The sequence below is a fragment of the Sycon ciliatum genome, chromosome 6 (genome assembly GCF_964019385.1).
Source record: "Sycon ciliatum chromosome 6, ocSycCili1.1, whole genome shotgun sequence".
In the NCBI taxonomy this organism is placed as follows: domain Eukaryota; kingdom Metazoa; phylum Porifera; class Calcarea; order Leucosolenida; family Sycettidae; genus Sycon; species Sycon ciliatum.
In genome coordinates this window covers 13,264,370-13,282,338 of record NC_088648.1, presented here as the reverse complement: position 1 = coordinate 13,282,338, position 17,969 = coordinate 13,264,370, and the positions used below count along the sequence as shown (strand labels likewise).

Below are 17,969 nucleotides of genomic sequence, written 5' to 3'. Positions count from 1 at the left end.
TTCACTAGGACGGCAGATCCGTATGCAGGAGTGATTTCTGCTGCTTGTCACATGCATGCCAGCATTGGCGCATTCCTTTCTTGCTCAATGCTCATATGTTACGCTAATTTTATCAAAGTAACTTGTTGTGGTGCTACGGTTCTACGAGTGTGTGAACACCATGCATTCACATGCATGCAGGGCATCACGGCCTATTCGTTTACATGTACATTTTATTATTGTATACAAAAAGTCCACTGTATTCCTCCAGAATAGGAACGAGAAGTGGTGCGGGGCCAGGCTGCTCTGCCGACCTAATGTACAGACTTTTACAGTATGGGTCTGCTGGTGGGACTTTGAGCCAAGCAGAGTACAGTCAACTTTGTGATTAACGACACTCGGCGGGGTATCAGAAAAATATCTTTATTCGCGAAGTGTCCTTATTCGCGGAGTGTCCTTATACCCGAAGTCCCATTTGAATGTATGTGAACCCATATTTTGTATAGTATGACATGCATATCAAAATGAAGCTCTTTTCATGCCCTATGTCAATGTGTACTTTATTTTCATGTTGCAATGGAAAGGAACTATAATGTAAATATGCAAGGGAAATAAATTGAAAATAAGCCTTTTGGAGCCGTCTACAGGGCCAGAGATATGTATGATGATTACTGTACAATCCTTTACAACTAGTTGTGCTGATCACTCCAACTATTTTGAAGCAAAATAAAAAAAAACGAAAAAGCCCCCCCCCCCCCCTCGTTGGCTGCATCTTCTTGTATGTGTGCCGTTATCCATCGCCATGGATCCTGGCACTTCTGCATGACAGGTACTTGAAATGGCTGTCAAAAGCCCAGACAGTCGTTACTGGAGCAGTGAATTCCCATCGGGGCACTAACATCATAATTATTATGTCTCTATTCCCTAATTGTCGTTACTCAGATAGTTGTTATATCCGAAGTTAAATGTACACAGTTAGATGGGACTTTCCGCTGGGTATGGAAATTCTGTCGTTATTCATGATTTGTCGTTATATCCGCAGTCGTTATTAGTGAAAAATGTCTTTCCGTTCATCGCCCTAAATATTATTATTAGGCCACACTGAAAAAAGTCTGTGGTTCGACTCACCCGACCGACCGTACATTTTTCAGCCCGACCGTAACTTTTTTTTCGGCGGGCTGTCGTGTGACTGACGTACGTGGACTGAACACGTCCACGTCTACGTGCTGTGCAGCGTGAGTCTGCGGACGCAGGCGGCTCCTTTTGGACTTGACTTGTAGTTGTACTGCAGTGCAGTGCAGTGAGTGGTACGACTGCTGCCTTGTGCTGGTAGTAGAGTCTACTCGATACGACCACCACCATTACAAGTCACAGACTGTTTTCCCTTTACCGTTTCTGCTGTACAATGCTCCAATTAATATTAATGTAGATTTCACGATTTGCCACCATACTCTTTACTCAACACATCTGCCATAGCACTGTTCATTGGGTCCGGAGGGCTGAGTCACACATACTTCTAAGTCACATTTCTGCCACACAATGTTTCAAAGTATTAGCCAGTGATCCCATTATACAACATTATATGGCATAACACTGCGTAATAATGCCGATGTACTGGGTGTCTAAAGGCAGTACAATGTATTTACATGTACTAAAAATATATATTTAAAAAAAATCCGCCCGCCCGCCCGTAAAAAAAATGTCCATGTTAGTCGAACCACACACCTTTTTTAGTTTGGCCTTATATTATTATTAAAAGCATGTCCGCGTAGGTGGCGGGGGTGCCACTTTCGCTTATGCCATTCAGGATTGATGTCTGAAGAGTAATACGATACAATGAAATGACAGAAGTGACGTCAACAAAAGCCGTTAGCAACAATACCAATAGGACTAATGGAAAACTTCATCCAAAGTACGAGAGAGCTTGGAAGCTCAGGGCCCTACGCTATGCTTTTTTGCCTTGATGACCTAGACAAAAAAAGCATAGGGATGTTATAAATTCTAAATAAAGGGTAATACGACACTGTCTACCGCCTTGATGACGGCAAAAAAAGAAAAGGGATGTTATAAATTTTTCAATTCTCCTATTTTTTTCAGGCATTACCTGGGATTCGAACCCGCACTATTGCCCCACATGCATTCCCCCATACACTTCGCATTCATACCCATTCTTCCAAGTTGCTTCACGTTACGATCTTGCGTTTGAAAGCCCTATTTGAATATTGCGGCCAGCTGTATGTGGCCGGCTGTGTTTGATGGTACGGTACGGTACGGGACAGATACGGGATAGCGCCAGGCGTGACACAAACACACAAACAAACAAACACACAAATACCAAATTAAAGCTGTGTGGACCCTGGCTAGCGCCAGACGTTACTGAAGTAACGTCTTCTGCATAGCTACGGGAATAAAATAAAATAGAATATGCATACAACATGTCTGGCGGAATCACGCGGATCACGAGAATCAGTCCTGTATCGCCCTAAATGACAACACTATATTCTTGCAGCCAAGCACCATCTTTTAGAAGGATTACAGGAAGCCGGATTCGCGGCCACATCGCCCGACGCGTTGAAGGAACACATCAAGCAAAGACGTTCCAAAAGCACCATACATGTTATGCGCTTATGCAGAAGGAATAGAGAGTTTCCGTACTACGTAAAGTTGAGCAACTTTGCGTAAGTTAACGGGAAAAACCCGTGAATTCGCGAGCTGGCACTCCACTTACGGAAAGTTATCTAAGTAGAGTACGTAAGTGGGGCTCTACGAACGGAGGTGCTCTGCAAGTGGATTAGGGTACAAAATTATAACTCTCTCTCCACATGTCGTGCACTGCCACATTCGGAGTTGCCAAGGGCAGCTATGTGGTTGGAAACTCCGTACGGCAGAACACATATCCGCATGCAGGGGTACGTACTGTGCGACTTTCCTTAGATCAACAGTGTTTTTACTAATGTGATAACATTGTGCAGGACCACTCCAATAGCACCGCGCTGCAGCAGTCCAGAACTGTTGAACAGTCCAGAACTTGTTATAACCCTTATCCAACCAGCCGTACAAACATCGACCACTGTAGGTCGATGGGTCTGTCGTAGCGCAACTCAATGATAGTCTGTCCGTTTTGCACTACTTTGGTGTCAAAACAAGCCGGAAAGAGTCACCCCGCCAGTGCTGCCAATTAAGGCGTAATGCCATGATCCAATTTTAAGCAAGAGTTCTTCGGTTGGACACTTGCTGCAGTTGCATGTTAACCAATGCAGATGGATGGACAGTCCGATCTCCAATAGGACTCCTTCGAGCTGGGTATGTCAACATAGTAAAAAAGAAAAAGAAAAAAACAGTGGACAGGGGAGGAACAGAAATAAACAGAATTCAGACAGAATTCATACAGAATCCCAAGTCCGTCTACCGAGAGGCAGTCTCCTGGAGTCTTCCCAATACTGCATTTAAATATTGCTTACCACCATTGGTCTTCTCTCAATGGTGTTGTCTGCTCTTTGTTTTGTTTTCTTTCAGCTGAGCAACCAACACCGGCGGAAGTATTCAGTGCAATGCCAGACTCTGCGTCAGGCGAAATTACTGGTCAGTCGGCGACACGCATTTTTCACAAAAATTTGCATTTCACCTGCTGGGAGAGTATGCGTGTACTCGAGTCTCATCCTGAGCACGTTCTCTTCTTCTTCTTTTTTCAGCTCCAATAGCTGTATTTTTCATTGCAAAGCCGTCCTCGATTGTTGTGTTCGTTGTTCAAACGAAGTGGACATTCAATCATGAAGGCAGAGGACATAGGAGCCTGATTGGAGTTTCTCGTGGCATAGGACGGCCACACAGAGACACTTTGGGATTTTCTGAATATAAAATACTGTACGCACGATGCTGAGATCAATTTGTGCGATATCAAATTGTTTGTGATCTACCACATCGAGCAGAACGGGATCCAAACACAAGCTTACCGACGGTTAGGCTGCTGACCTGACTGGACAAATGATTCCTGGCTTCACCAGACGCCAGAAGTCGGACACCATGTCCTTTGCCGCGACGTCCATGTCCAAAAAGAACTCCATCTTCGTCGTGAAAAGGCTTGAAATACTCAATATTCAACCGAGATTCGCGGTCTCACCCTTTCTCAGATCGAATCTTTTTTTGTTGTAGCAGTTGCAGAGCAGATCCCCGCCACTACTTCAACGGCGATGGCTCCAAAGCATGCCTGGAGCAAGCCATATCGAGGTTGCAAGCCACCCCTCTCAGCAAAAAATTCGAAGAAATTCGAAATTTCAATGGTGGAAGATATACTATGAAGAGAATTTCAAAAAGTATGTTTCGCGGAGCGATCGCTCAACCTACGTCATTCAAACTTTGCAGGATGGTTCAGACGTACATGCTAGGCATGGAACCACAGGCAATGATGCCATAGCTGACACACAGAGTAACACACACAGCAGATTCGTGTGCACAGATACTAAATTAGTGGACGTCGTCATCTTCTTCCCGCTGATCTCAAATGTACTATGACGTGCTATTTCGCCTGACGCCCCACCGCACTTCTCCCCAATTCGCTCTTCCATCCCACCCAACCTTACCCACTCCATTCCACCCAATCCCATCTGACACAGGCGGACACCCAGGGGGTCCCGTTGCCCGGAACCTCCCTCCCCCCCCCCCCCCCCCCCCCCCGGAATGTTTCTAACGCACCTCTGTGCAACATGAATTTTAATTCCGTTTTGTGAGTGAGCGTACATTCCTGTAGTGTAAACTGTACAATCCTACTCAAAGCCCTTTGATCTACATGATCTACATGATCTACATGGAGATGATGACTGTACTCTCCAAGTGTGTGGGTCGGGGTAGGAGTGTGTGGGTCGGCGTAGGAGTGTGTGGGTCGGGGTAGGAGTGTGTGGGTCTGGGTAGGAGTGTGTGGGTCGGGGTAGGAGTGTGTGGGTCGGGGTAGGAGTGTGTGGGTCGGGGTAGGAGTGTGTGGGTCGGGGTAGGAGTGTGTGGGTCGGGGTAGGAGTGTGTGGGTCTGGGTAGGAGTGTGTGGGTCGGGGTAGGAGTGTGTGGGTCGGGGTAGGAGTGTGTGGGTCGGGGTAGGAGTGTGTGGGTCGGGGTAGGAGTGTGTGGGTCGGGGTAGGAGTGTGTGGGTCGGGGTAGGAGTGTGTGGGTCGGGGTAGGAGTGTGTGGGTCGGGGTAGGAGTGTGTGGGTCGGGGTAGGAGTGTGTGGGTCGGGGTAGGAGTGTGTGGGTCGGGGTAGGAGTGTGTGGGTCGGGGTAGGAGTGTGTGGGTCGGGGTAGGAGACGTGCACTTCAAGAACACCTACTGTAGAACGGCTAATTATTTTCAGCGGGTAAACGTGTTAGCGCTTTCTGAATCTGGACCAATTCACGATGAAATATTGTAGCAATCCAAGTTTCAGACTTTAAAAAAGAAGGACGACTACAGTCAGTTTCAAAAAGATTAGCAATCCTGGTGATCTCCCGGGGAGTTTGCCGTCTTACCGTATGAGCGCTCGAGCGCTGCCTGGAAAAACTCACTGTGAACTCGAAGAAATATTCCGCGCGAAAGCATGAAAAATGACAACTCACTCAGGTCGATGTCGGTACAGTCGTGTACGTCTGGTTCACAACAAACGAGTTCTTCCTCGTATCGATTATGGAGTCAGAGAGGACACGTCGAAAGTGTAGTAATTGCCAAGGCTGACGAGCGGCATGGGTCCCAATATGTTTTGTGACCAAATAGTTTCTTTGAGCTGCGATGCTATTTACTCTCACCCTGTGACGAAAACGACATCGACACAGACTCATTCCCAAGGCCATGACTTGGCGAAGCTATCCGTATGACTTCGACAACATTTTGAGAAAAGCAGACGCCTGTGGAAGCTGATAGAAGACGGCGTTGACTTCTAAATTCAAATAAATTGGCGATCTTGAAATACTAAAATAATTCTCAAAAAGAAATCGATCGATCGATGTGCCGGTGTATTCAACACTTAGCTACAGCGCAATGACTTCCGTATTCACTCACACCGTTTCAGTGCTGTGGGTGTGTTCACATGGCGTGAGCCAGTCAAGTGTCAGTCAGATCGGGAGGAAGCGGGAGCTCCAACAACAACAATCGTGAACAACTACAAGTCTGCTTGATCACCAAAAACAATAAAAAAAAAGTGCGAGTTGAAGATAGGTTGGGATTTGAACTCACAACTTCATGGTCAGCAGACAGCATCCATAACCACAAGGCCAGAAAGGAAAAGATAAATCGTGGGTTTTGATAGAAAAATCGATACTGGCTTCCAGGGCAAATTGCAAACCATGGGAAAAGGCCGGAAACCTGGCCGAAATTCTAACTCCTTAACGGCTGGTCCAATTGTTCCGAAACCTTTACAGAACAATTTGCCGTGCCCTAACCAGCCCTTTTATGTACTTCGTTGTCCAATTTCCCCTTATCTTCATACTTTTTAAGACCAAAACCTGATTGCTAATCTTTTTGAAACAGACTATAGTACTGTACTTCATGTGCAAAATTCCGATTGACGCTGCAAGATTTTAGCGAAAATGCTCCTTTCGCTAAAGTCGCTAAAATATCACCATGGCTAAAATTACTCACCTGTCCTCTGGATTTGCCCAATCGATCGTGCCTCGGGACTGAACTCGTACATTCATATCTCATATACCAGAGAATGATATCTAGCTTAATTTGCCGCCTAAAAGTGTGTTTTTTCCTAATAGAGGTGAACTCTTGTTTGCAAGGCATGTAAGGGATTGTGTGAGCACGCCAACGCGTATTGCTTGTGCAAATGCCAAGAATGTATCCATAACTTCTCTGCTGCAGCAGTTGCGTAGGACCCATACTCAGGCAATCTCCTAGCAAAACCGTTCCACTATATTTTCATGTTTAACCTTTTGAGCCCGGGCCCATTGAAAACCTCTGCCACGCAGTAGAATTGTTAAATTCACTCTATTTGAGCAAACTTGATTTCAAAAGATTTTTTCATGTATCCTGAGCACAGAACTGTTTTTTTTTGGAAATACGACAAAGATTATTAAAGTTATGACCGTTTTCAGAAAGGTAGTGTTACGCGAAATTGGTAGTTTGAAATGTATACACGCGCATGTGTAAAGGAAATGGTATTGCCTTCTCCCCCTGGCCCCCGTGTCACACAACAGCTCAAACAACTTGGTGGAGTTTCTGACTTCTTATACAAACGGAAAGGGCACAGGAGGAGAAAGACGAAAAGACTAGACAGAAAACGACGACGGGAAAGACTCCCGGGAAAAGACTCAGAGGATCAACAAAGAACAAGCAGTAATAAACCGAGGACAAATCGTGACGACCAATCAGGGACTAATACGTACAGAACACATGACCAAGACCAAGACAACCAGACCACGGACGAATCACACACGACTCTCATTCCCAGACCAAACTAGCACTGCGCATGTACTGCATTCACTTGACAGTCACTCTCACACAGACGGAAGCACATCCTCACACTCTGACAACGCGTACTCCTGCATGCACCACATACCATAAACGTCACACATCACACCATACTCGCGCGTACACCTAGACCATATATGACATCAGACACTGGACTCCACAAGACAAGAACCAAATACAACGACATGCGTAAATCATAGCCGTAACATAAATTCGTAACACATGTAACTCCAGTTCAAACTTACGGAGCGACTCGCATTTTTTACTGTACTCGTACATCCTAGGAGTACTCTGTGCAGCGGTACAGCTCGACGCCACGCCACGGAAGAAACGCGGAATCGATGTAGTTCCGTACTGACTCGTGACGTTCTAGAACGTCACGCGTGTCACAGTGGCAGTGGTCATGACGTGTCAGAACGTCATGCGTGCTCAAAAGGTTAAATAATCATTTCCACCCATGGGCTTCTGTTGATGCTGATATCTGCTCATTGTGTTTTCTTTTTTTCATCCGTGGCACCAGAAGATGCGGGAAACTCCAATCCAACGCTGGGCACTGGCTCACAAGAGGGAGAAGTACTTTCACCAATGAGTGTACCTTCATCAATGGATGATGAAAGTGATGAGCAGATCATACAGGACGTACAGGGTGCAATTGTGAAATCACCAGGTAAGGTTGAAAGTACAAGTGGTCCATTCTGGTGACAGCTGTAGTATGTTAGGTTACGTTTGGTTGGTCACATTCCCAAATGGGAATCACTTGGAATCACTCGGAATCATTCTCGCCCGTTTGGTTGGTCAAAAAAGTGCGTAAGGTTGGTCACATTCCACATGATTCCAGAATGGGAATCACTGAGAATGATTCTTTTTGGAGAATGATCATTCCACCTCACATGCTGGAATGAGCATTCTCATTCCGGAATCAAAAATGATAATGGCTGCCACGAGCCAAACAATGTAGCAACAGGTTCAAGTGCCTCAAATCATGCACTCAGAAGTACCATGACTCTCTCAAGGAAACTAGAGTCGGGGAAAAGAAAAGACAGCCGCCGTTCCACAACGACATCATGGAATTGTTATGTCAAGTGATTCCTAATTGATTCTGGCGCGTTAGTTTGGTCAGGTGATTCTTGCCGATTCCCATTCCAGAATGGTTGTCATTTACATTCCGAAAATGCCCAACCAAACGCAACCTTAATCTTCCACCTGCTTCCCCTATCCCAACCCCAATGCCACCACTTCAACCCAATTCTCCCGACTTCGCTCCAGTTCCCCCACCCCCATCTCCCCATTTCGCTCCTCCACCCGACCTTACACACTCCATTCCACTCCATCCGATATGACCCCAGGCGCGTACTCGGGGGGGGGGGGGGGGGGGGGTCCTGTTGCCCGGAACACCCCCTCCCCCAAAATGTTTCGAACGCACCTCTGTGCAACATGACTTTGAATGTGGTTTTGTGAGTGAGCGTACATCACCAGCAACTTGTAATGTTGGCTGTACAATCATACTCACATACCTACTGTTTTCGTGAGATCCTAGTGCCCCGTGGCACAACCCTCGTCACAGACACAAGCTCCTAATTCTCTTGTTGGTTAGAAGGTGTTCTTTATTGATCTGTCCCTGTTCTCGGGAGTTGTGTGATTATAGGAAAAATAGTGTGCAAAGTGAGTCGGACATGTATGGAAAAGTGTTGTATCGTGCTCTTTACAGTGGGTGCCCAATCGGGCAGAGCACAAACGAAAAGGGTGCCGCGAGTCAGTGCTGTCATGCAGCAACACCTACGATCTACATGGACACAGGAACAGTCATAATGATTGTACTTTGTGAGGGCGTGAGTTGGGGTAGGGCACGTGCATTACCAGGGCCGCCGGACTTATTAAAATATGTATAAAATAATAATGAAAATAACAATTTAACTCGGATGGGGAGCCAATTAAATAATTGCGAAAAGAAGAAGGACAAAATGTTACGAGTTATGACTAACTGTCCACCAGCACTCGCTGACTGTATAAGATCTGGTTACGTTGGTGGACAGTTAGTCATAACTCGTAACATTTTGTCCTTCTTCTTTTCACAAAAATAATAATAATAACCGGTCCGCTTGGTCTGGTTATCACCGGACACCGACATGTTAGCCACCATCACATGCGCTTACTACTATGAAGGTCATGTGCACCCGCCATATCCTACACAAACTGTGTGAAAGGTCATGTGCACCCGCCATATCCTACACAAACTGTGTGAAAGGTCATGTGCACACGCCATATCACACACACACTGTGTACGAAAGGCACTGAACCTACCGGAACAATCAAAAACTGCTTTTGGCGGTCCTAACTCCAAGTACACCTACTCCGGATTCGGCCAAACGCTCACGCTCACTCGGAGCGCTCTTGCTCTGGATTTGCCCAATCTATCATGTTCCTAGACTGAACTGGTTTATTTATATAAGATCACTTGGAGCGCTCTTGCTCTGGATTCGCCCAACCTATCATGTTCCTAGACTGGACTGGCTTATATATATATATATATGTTAATACAAGAACATGATATCTAGCCTGGTATGGCCTGAACTTTTGCTTTTAATAGAGGTGAGCTCTTTTTGCAAGGCATGTAGGGGATTGTGCAAGCATGCCAATGTGTATTGCTTGTGCAAATGCCAAGATGTATCCATAGCGTCTCTGCTGCTGCAGTAGTTGCGTAGGGCCCATATCCAGGCAATCTCCTAGCTAAACCGTTCCACTATAATTATTTTCATTTTTACATAATCATTTCCACCCATGGGCTTCTGTTGATGCTGATATCTGCTCATTGTGTTTTCTTTTTTTGCATCCGTGGCACCAGAAGATGCGGGAAACTCCAATCCAACGCTGGGCTCTGGCTCACAAGAGGGAGAAGTACTTTCACCAATGAGTGTACCTTCATCAATGGATGATGAAAGTGATGCGCAGATCATACAGGACATGCAGGGTGCAATTGAGAAATCACCAGGTAAAGTGCTACACAGTAAAAGATACAAGCTATCTGTTTGAAAGCAAAGACAAGGATTCTATACCTCCTCCCATTATCCCAATTGACACCACATCCCATCCCCTCCTCACAACCCCCGCCCACCCCCGTGAGTATGGCCTTGTATTCGACAAAGAGTACTTCCAAGTAGGTCAATATGATGACCTACTAGTATTTTGCAACTAGTTTTACCCATGCGGTGTGAAATTGTCCCCTAGAAATGTTTTGAGACTCGTTCAATCAAATTCTTCCCCCGTGATTTGGTGGTGTTTGCTTTAATCAGCCGAGTTCTGTGTTGACCCAATTCAGCAGAATTTGAGGCAATTTGTGGGTCTAATTTGGCCTTTATTGGGTTTCAAAACAAGAGAGCAAATGGCGCCAATGATGATTTCCAAATAACGTGAAACTAGACTTGGGCGGGCATTGCAGAGTAGTTGCTTACAAGCATTCAAATTCATACGGTTACCCATGACTTGTGCTCCTGCAGAGCTCACGGCTGACCGGATACACATTTTGATAAGTTGTATGCAGCTGGTATGCAATGCCCTCCCAAGTCTAGTAGAGAGGCATCTTGGTCTTCTCTCAATGCTGGTGTCTGCTCTTTGTTTTGTTTTCTTACAGCTGAGCAACCAACACCGGCGGTCATATTCAGTGCAGTGCCAGGCTCTGGCTCACAAGAGGGAGAAGTACTTTCACCAATGAGTGTACCTTCATCAATGGATGATGAAAGTGATGCGCAGATCATACAGGACATGCAGGGTGCAATTGAGAAATCACCAGGTAAAGTGCTACACAGTAAAAGATACAAGCTATCTGTTTGAAAGCAAAGACAAGGATTCTATACCTCCTCCCATTATCCCAATTGACACCACATCCCATCCCCTCCTCACAACCCCCGCCCACCCCCGTGAGTATGGCCTTGTATTCGACAAAGAGTACTTCCAAGTAGGTCAATATGATGACCTACTAGTATTTTGCAACTAGTTTTACCCATGCGGTGTGAAATTGTCCCCTAGAAATGTTTTGAGACTCGTTCAATCAAATTCTTCCCCCGTGATTTGGTGGTGTTTGCTTTAATCAGCCGAGTTCTGTGTTGACCCAATTCAGCAGAATTTGAGGCAATTTGTGGGTCTAATTTGGCCTTTATTGGGTTTCAAAACAAGAGAGCAAATGGCGCCAATGATGATTTCCAAATAACGTGAAACTAGACTTGGGCGGGCATTGCAGAGTAGTTGCTTACAAGCATTCAAATTCATACGGTTACCCATGACTTGTGCTCCTGCAGAGCTCACGGCTGACCGGATACACATTTTGATAAGTTGTATGCAGCTGGTATGCAATGCCCTCCCAAGTCTAGTAGAGAGGCATCTTGGTCTTCTCTCAATGCTGGTGTCTGCTCTTTGTTTTGTTTTCTTACAGCTGAGCAACCAACACCGGCGGTCATATTCAGTGCAATGCCAGGCTCTGGCTCACAAGAGGGAGAAGTACTTTCACCAATGAGTGTACCTTCATCAATGGATGATGAAAGTGATGAGCAGATCATACAGGACGTACAGCGTGCAGTTGCGAAATCACCAGGTAAGGTTGAAAGTGCTACACATTTATCACAAGTGGTTCGTTCTAATGGCAGCTAGAGCCAATGTTAATCCTCCGCCCCCACCCCAACCCCCACCCTAGTATACCTTCAACCAACTCTGAGGTGTGAAATTGCATGGTTTCGAATTGCGTTGCGATTCCAAAAAATGTCACTGCACGAGGCCACATCTTGTGGAGTCGTCCAGTGATTGCAGAATGCATACTGTGTGCCACACGACTACTCTCTTGTGGAGTCGTGCAGTGATTGCAGACAGTGGGTTATATGGCATATGAATAGTCTTCCTGCTTTATCCGTACAAACGTCTACCTGGTCGTTGCTGTTTCTTCTTACCTTCACACAGTTGGACCGGCTGCAACTGCATCAAGCAGTGACGAGATGCCTGCGGATATTGGTAGCGCAGCCAATCCACCCCAACCCAAGTCCACACCCAGGCAACCAACAGGTAAATAATTACTACCAGAAATAGAGGCGATGCAAGGTTCTAGCCAGGTAAACATGTAGAGGGGCGGGGGGGGGGGGGGCAGGGGAAACAGTTACTCTGTAACCCATGTTTCTATTTTCCGAAGTTGTCTTGCCATCCAAAACGTACGGAAGCGAACCCTCGACTTTACCCCAGTGTGTCTCGACTTTACCCCAGACAAGTGTACTCTAACCCAGACAAGTGTACTCTAACCCAGACAAGTATGTCTTTATGACCACTGTGTTAGTGATCATCAACTGCATTTTCGCTGAATTGCCTGAAAACACAAAAATCGAAAAATGACCAGGGATGGCGCCATATTTTCACAGAGGGTGCTCAATCAGAGAAGGAGGCACTAACCCCCTCCCTCCCAACCCCCCCCCCCCTTCTTTGGTTGTGATGAATAAACCGAGGCGATCATCAGACGACAATAATGAGATAGATCTGGTTGCTGGTTTCTATACCCACACAGTAAAGGTGTGCTCTATATCATAGCGTTTACAAAAGGGTTGAATGTAAGAATGCTTTGGCTCAACGCAAGCGCATCTTGGGCTCTCTTAGTTCACAGGATAAAACTGTAACTCATCATTAGACAACGTAATGAAAAACCAAATAACCAGAGGACGACACGAGGAGACAAGCCCCAGGAAAAACGGGCTAGAAAACCGTATGTCGTACATGAAGGTCATGGGAACGTTGTAGGCGTGCCATGGCACAAAAGGTAAGTAAAATACGTTAGAAGACACGATAGAAAGAAGAAAGAAGACTGTATAATCAATTGCTTGTATGCTTGTATGTATGCTTGGTGCGAACCATTAGTTTGTGACAATACTCTTATTCATGCAATATATAACAAGCATGCAATATCTAACAAGCATGCAATATTCCACACTCCCTCCAGATGAGAGTTTATAATTTATTGTACTACATGCACCTGACTTATTCCTACAACAGCGTGATGATACTAGAGTACCGAGCATGGTACAATGTGATACTCTCATCTAAAACAGAGTATTTCTTCAGTTCTATAAAGCGCCGGCATCAATCAGTTGCTGTCTGGCTTTATCCGCTGACCGGGCAGCATCTCTCTTGGGACGCATGGCGCCAGGCTGCACACCCGATTGCTGGATAGCAGAGGCTGTGTCTGCAACAACTGCCTGTGGTTGTTCGGCGAGAACGCCGGCGGCTGGTGCAGGTCTCGATACCTCCACGGGGTACAGTCGCTGTACCGGACGACGCATGGTGGATGCTCGTCCTCCACAGGAAGAGCATTTTATCACTGCTCCTCGGACCTTGTCCTTGCCTCGGATGAGGTCTTCCACTAACGCTAGTCTTCACAGGCCACGTTTCTCATTCTCGTTGTGCACGACTACTATATCACCGACGCACACTGTTGCTCCTTGGCCGTGCTGATTGCCTTGCCTGTGAGCGTTTCGGAGTTCGAGGAGATACTCGCTTCTCCATGTGCACCAGAAATGCTCCAGGAGTGTGTTGAGATGGGTGAGTCGGTGCAGAAGCTCATCTCGTTGTACTGACGCGACATCGACGTCATCAGGACAAACTGTTGGAAATGACAGGATGCGCCGATCATACAGTAGATGGGACGGTGTTAACGGCTCTTCGACATCTTCAGTTGAGACAAATGTCAAAGGACGACTGTTGAGGATGGCTTCAACCTCGAGCATGAAGGTGAGCAGTTCTTCGTACACGACGCGTGCCTGGCCGAGAATATTCCTCAGGCAGCGTTTCACACATCAGACCATCCGTTCGTAAAACCCACCCCACCATGGAGCCTTTTTCTAAGTTGAACGACCATTCCATGCTGTAAATAAGCCTGAACTCTCTCTCTCTCTCTGGGTGATGACGGGTGTATCGCAACCCCGTGATTTCGCTTGTGTCTGTACTGTTATATCTACTCATGCTGATGTTTGCTAAAACAGTGCTGGCCTGCGTCACCGCCTCAGTGCACGACACTTCTAATTCCGCAGTCTCCTTTGCCAGACTCTCCAAATATGCAGGATTCTTGCAAATATATTTGCCAGCTCCGAAACAACCTCCATCACGGAGTTCATCCTATTCTCGAGCATCAGTAGCCGATACTAAGTTACTAACTCTCATCGACACTCACTGTTTCCGACACAATGGACACCAGCAACCCACGGCGGACATTAGTATACTCCGTCTTCGCCTTCGCCTTGGCGATCTTCAGCTGCGGACCAATACTCTCTGCCATCTCTAGGCTTCTCTGGTTCGAATCCGGCGATCCGGCTCGAAGGACCAATTTACAAAAGGGTTGAATGTAAGAATGCTTTGGCTCAACACGAGCGCATCTTGGGCTCTCTTAGTTCACAGGATAAAACTGTAACTCATCATTAGACAACGTAATGAAAAACCAAATAACCAGAGGACGACACGAGGAGACAAGCCCCAGGAAAAACGGGCTAGAAAACCGTATGTCGTACATGAAGGTCATGGGAACGTTGTAGGCGTGCCATGGCACAAAAGGTAAGTAAAATACGTTAGAAGACACGATAGAAAGAAGAAAGAAGACTGTATAATCAATTGCTTGTATGCTCGTATGTATGCTTGGTGCGAACCATTAGTTTGTGACAATACTTATTCATGCAATATACGACAAGCATGCAATATCTAACAAGCATGCAATATTCCACACTCCCTCCAGATGAGAGTTTATAATTTAGTGTACTACATGCACCTGACTTATTCCTACAACAGCGTGATGATACTAGAGTACCGAGCATGGTACAATGTGATACTCTCATCTAAAACAGAGTATTTCTTCAGTTCTATAAAGCGCCGGCATCAATCAGTTGCTGTCTGGCTTTATCCGCTGACCGGGCAGCATCTCTCTTGGGACGCATGGCGCCAGGCTGCACACCCGATTGCTGGATAGCAGAGGCTGTGTCTGCAACAACTGCCTGTGGTTGTTCGGCGAGAACGCCGGCGGCTGGTGCAGGTCTCGATACCTCCACGGGGTACAGTCGCTGTACCGGACGACGCATGGTGGATGCTCGTCCTCCACAGGAAGAGCATTTTATCACTGCTCCTCGGACCTTGTCCTTGCCTCGAATGAGGTCTTCCACTAACGCTAGTCTTCACAGGCCACGTTTCTCATTCTCGTTGTGCACGACTACTATATCACCGACGCACACTGTTGCTCCTTGGCCGTGCTGATTGCCTTGCCTGTGAGCGTTTCGGAGTTCGAGGAGATACTCGCTTCTCCATGTGCACCAGAAATGCTCCAGGAGTGTGTTGAGATGGGTGAGTCGGTGCAGAAGCTCATCTCGTTGTACTGACGCGACATCGACGTCATCAGGACAAACTGTCGGAAATGACAGGATGCGCCGATCATACAGTAGATGGGACGGTGTTAACGGCTCTTCGACATCTTCAGTTGAGACAAATGTCAAAGGACGACTGTTGAGGATGGCTTCAACCTCGAGCATGAAGGTGAGCAGTTCTTCGTACACGACGCGTGCCTGGCCGAGAATATTCCTCAGGCAGTGTTTCACACATCAGACCATCCGTTTGTAAAACCCACCCCACCATGGAGCCTTCTCTAAGTTGAACAACCATTCCATGCTGTAAATAAGCCTGAACTCTCTCTCTCTCTCTCTGGGTGATGACGGGTGTATCGCAACCCCGTGATTTCGCTTGTGTCTGTACTGTTATATCTACTCATGCTGATGTTTGCTAAAACAGTGCTGGCCTGCGTCACCGCCTCAGTGCACGACACTTCTAATTCCGCAGTCTCCTTTGCCAGACTCTCCAAATATGCAGGATTCTTGCAAAATATATTTGCCAGCTCCGAAACAACCTCCATCACGGAGTTCATCCTATTCTCGAGCATCAGTAGCCGATACTAAGTTACTAACTCTCATCGACACTCACTGTTTCCGACACAATGGACACCAGCAACCCACGGCGGACATTAGTATACTCCGTCTTCGCCTTCGCCTTGGCGATCTTCAGCTGCGGACCAATACTCTCTGCCATCTCTAGGCTTCTCTGGTTCGAATCCGGCGATCCGGCTCGAAGGACCAATTTACAAAAGGGTTGAATGTAAGAATGCTTTGGCTCAACACGAGCGCATCTTGGGCTCTCTTAGTTCACAGGATAAAACTGTAGCTCATCATTAGACAACGTAATGAAAAACCAAATAACCAGAGGACGACACGAGGAGACAATCCCCAGGAAAAACGGGCTAGAAAACCGTATGTCGTACATGAAGGCCATGGGAACGTCGTAGGCGTGCCATGGCACAAAAGGTAAGTAAAATACTTTAGAAGACACAATAGAAAGAAGAAAGAAGACTGCATAATCAATTGCTTGTATGCTTGTATGTATGCTTGTGTGCGAACCATTAGTTTGTGACAATACTTATTCATGCAATATCTAACAAGCATGCAATATCTAACAAGCATGCAATATTCCACATAGCGTTAGCATCATTGCGTTAAGGGCTCAAACTTGATTTTCCACTCCGTCCCCCAGCGAGACAGTGCATCCACACCATGTTGCATGATTGCTGAGCAGCCAGGTATTGACACTCTTGACGTAATATAGTTGAAGAGCGTAGTGTCGTCGGCATTATGCTGCAAGGTCTATTGAGATGAAAGTCATTGAAGTCAACTATTGCGCACCAGCGTGGGGTTAAAACAACTTTTATAACAGATAGACACAAAACCGTCATAAACATATTCTTGGTCAGTTTGTCCTAAACATAGTCTTGGTCAGTTTGTCCTAAACATAGTCTTTGTCAGTTTGTCCTAAACATAGTCTTGGTCAGTTTGTCCTAAACATAGTCTTTGTCAGTTTGTCCTAAACATAGTCTTTGTCAGTTTGTGGCTCTGGTCAGCAGTACTTTTAAACACACTGGTCTGTCATGCACTTAGCTAACTGGTCTACTGCACTTAACGCACTGGTCTACTGCACTTAACGCACTGGTCTACTGCACTTAAAATACACTGGTATACTGCACTTAAAATACACTGGTATACTGCACTTAGCACACTGCTCTACTGCACTTAACACACTGGTCTGTAGTACTTAACGCACTGGTCTACTGCACTTGACACACTGGTTTTTTAATGCAGGTAATGTAACAGGTCATGTAGTGGATGGACAGATACTGGGATTGGTTATCTGACATTTGTTAGGCAGGCTATGGTGATGAAGGAGAAAGGTGATGAGCACTGTCCCCACATTATGTCCAGCTCTGTGATGCAGGACTTCTGTACTAACATCTCCTGACCCTACTCAGTTAGCTATAGCTAGGTGTGCCATGATACATGACAGTTTGACATGCAGCTCTATGTCTTCTTTCTGTGCTCACATAACTTTGGTACTTTGTTTTGTTGCAGCTGCTGATGCTGACGATGATAGTGATGAGTTGGATGCTGAGTTGGAAGCTCTTTTTGGTACTGATGGTGATGCTGACACTGATGCTGATTCTACATCAGGTAAGATGAAAG

At 46.2% G+C, this 17,969-nt stretch overlaps 2 protein-coding genes across 2 annotated transcripts in view; both read left to right on the top strand.

Moving 5' to 3' along the window:
* Window positions 1-12,051, top strand: part of LOC135820053 (uncharacterized) — a 25,420-nt gene extending 13,369 nt beyond the window's left edge. The window contains exons 6-10 of the mRNA XM_065333357.1: window positions 3,496-3,561; window positions 7,931-8,077; window positions 10,253-10,399; window positions 11,039-11,197; window positions 11,837-12,051. Coding sequence (XP_065189429.1) covers window positions 3,496-3,561; window positions 7,931-8,077; window positions 10,253-10,399; window positions 11,039-11,197; window positions 11,837-12,051 — 734 coding nt within the window. The remainder of the gene's footprint in view (window positions 1-3,495; window positions 3,562-7,930; window positions 8,078-10,252; window positions 10,400-11,038; window positions 11,198-11,836) is intronic.
* Window positions 12,052-12,358: 307 nt separating this feature from the next.
* LOC135818843 (serine-aspartate repeat-containing protein C-like) overlaps window positions 12,359-17,969 on the top strand; it is a 17,362-nt gene continuing 11,751 nt past the window's right edge. Inside the window, exons 1-2 of the mRNA XM_065332056.1 lie at window positions 12,359-12,456; window positions 17,859-17,957. Of these exons, the coding sequence (XP_065188128.1) occupies window positions 12,390-12,456; window positions 17,859-17,957 (166 nt within the window). The 5' untranslated portion in view covers window positions 12,359-12,389. The remainder of the gene's footprint in view (window positions 12,457-17,858; window positions 17,958-17,969) is intronic.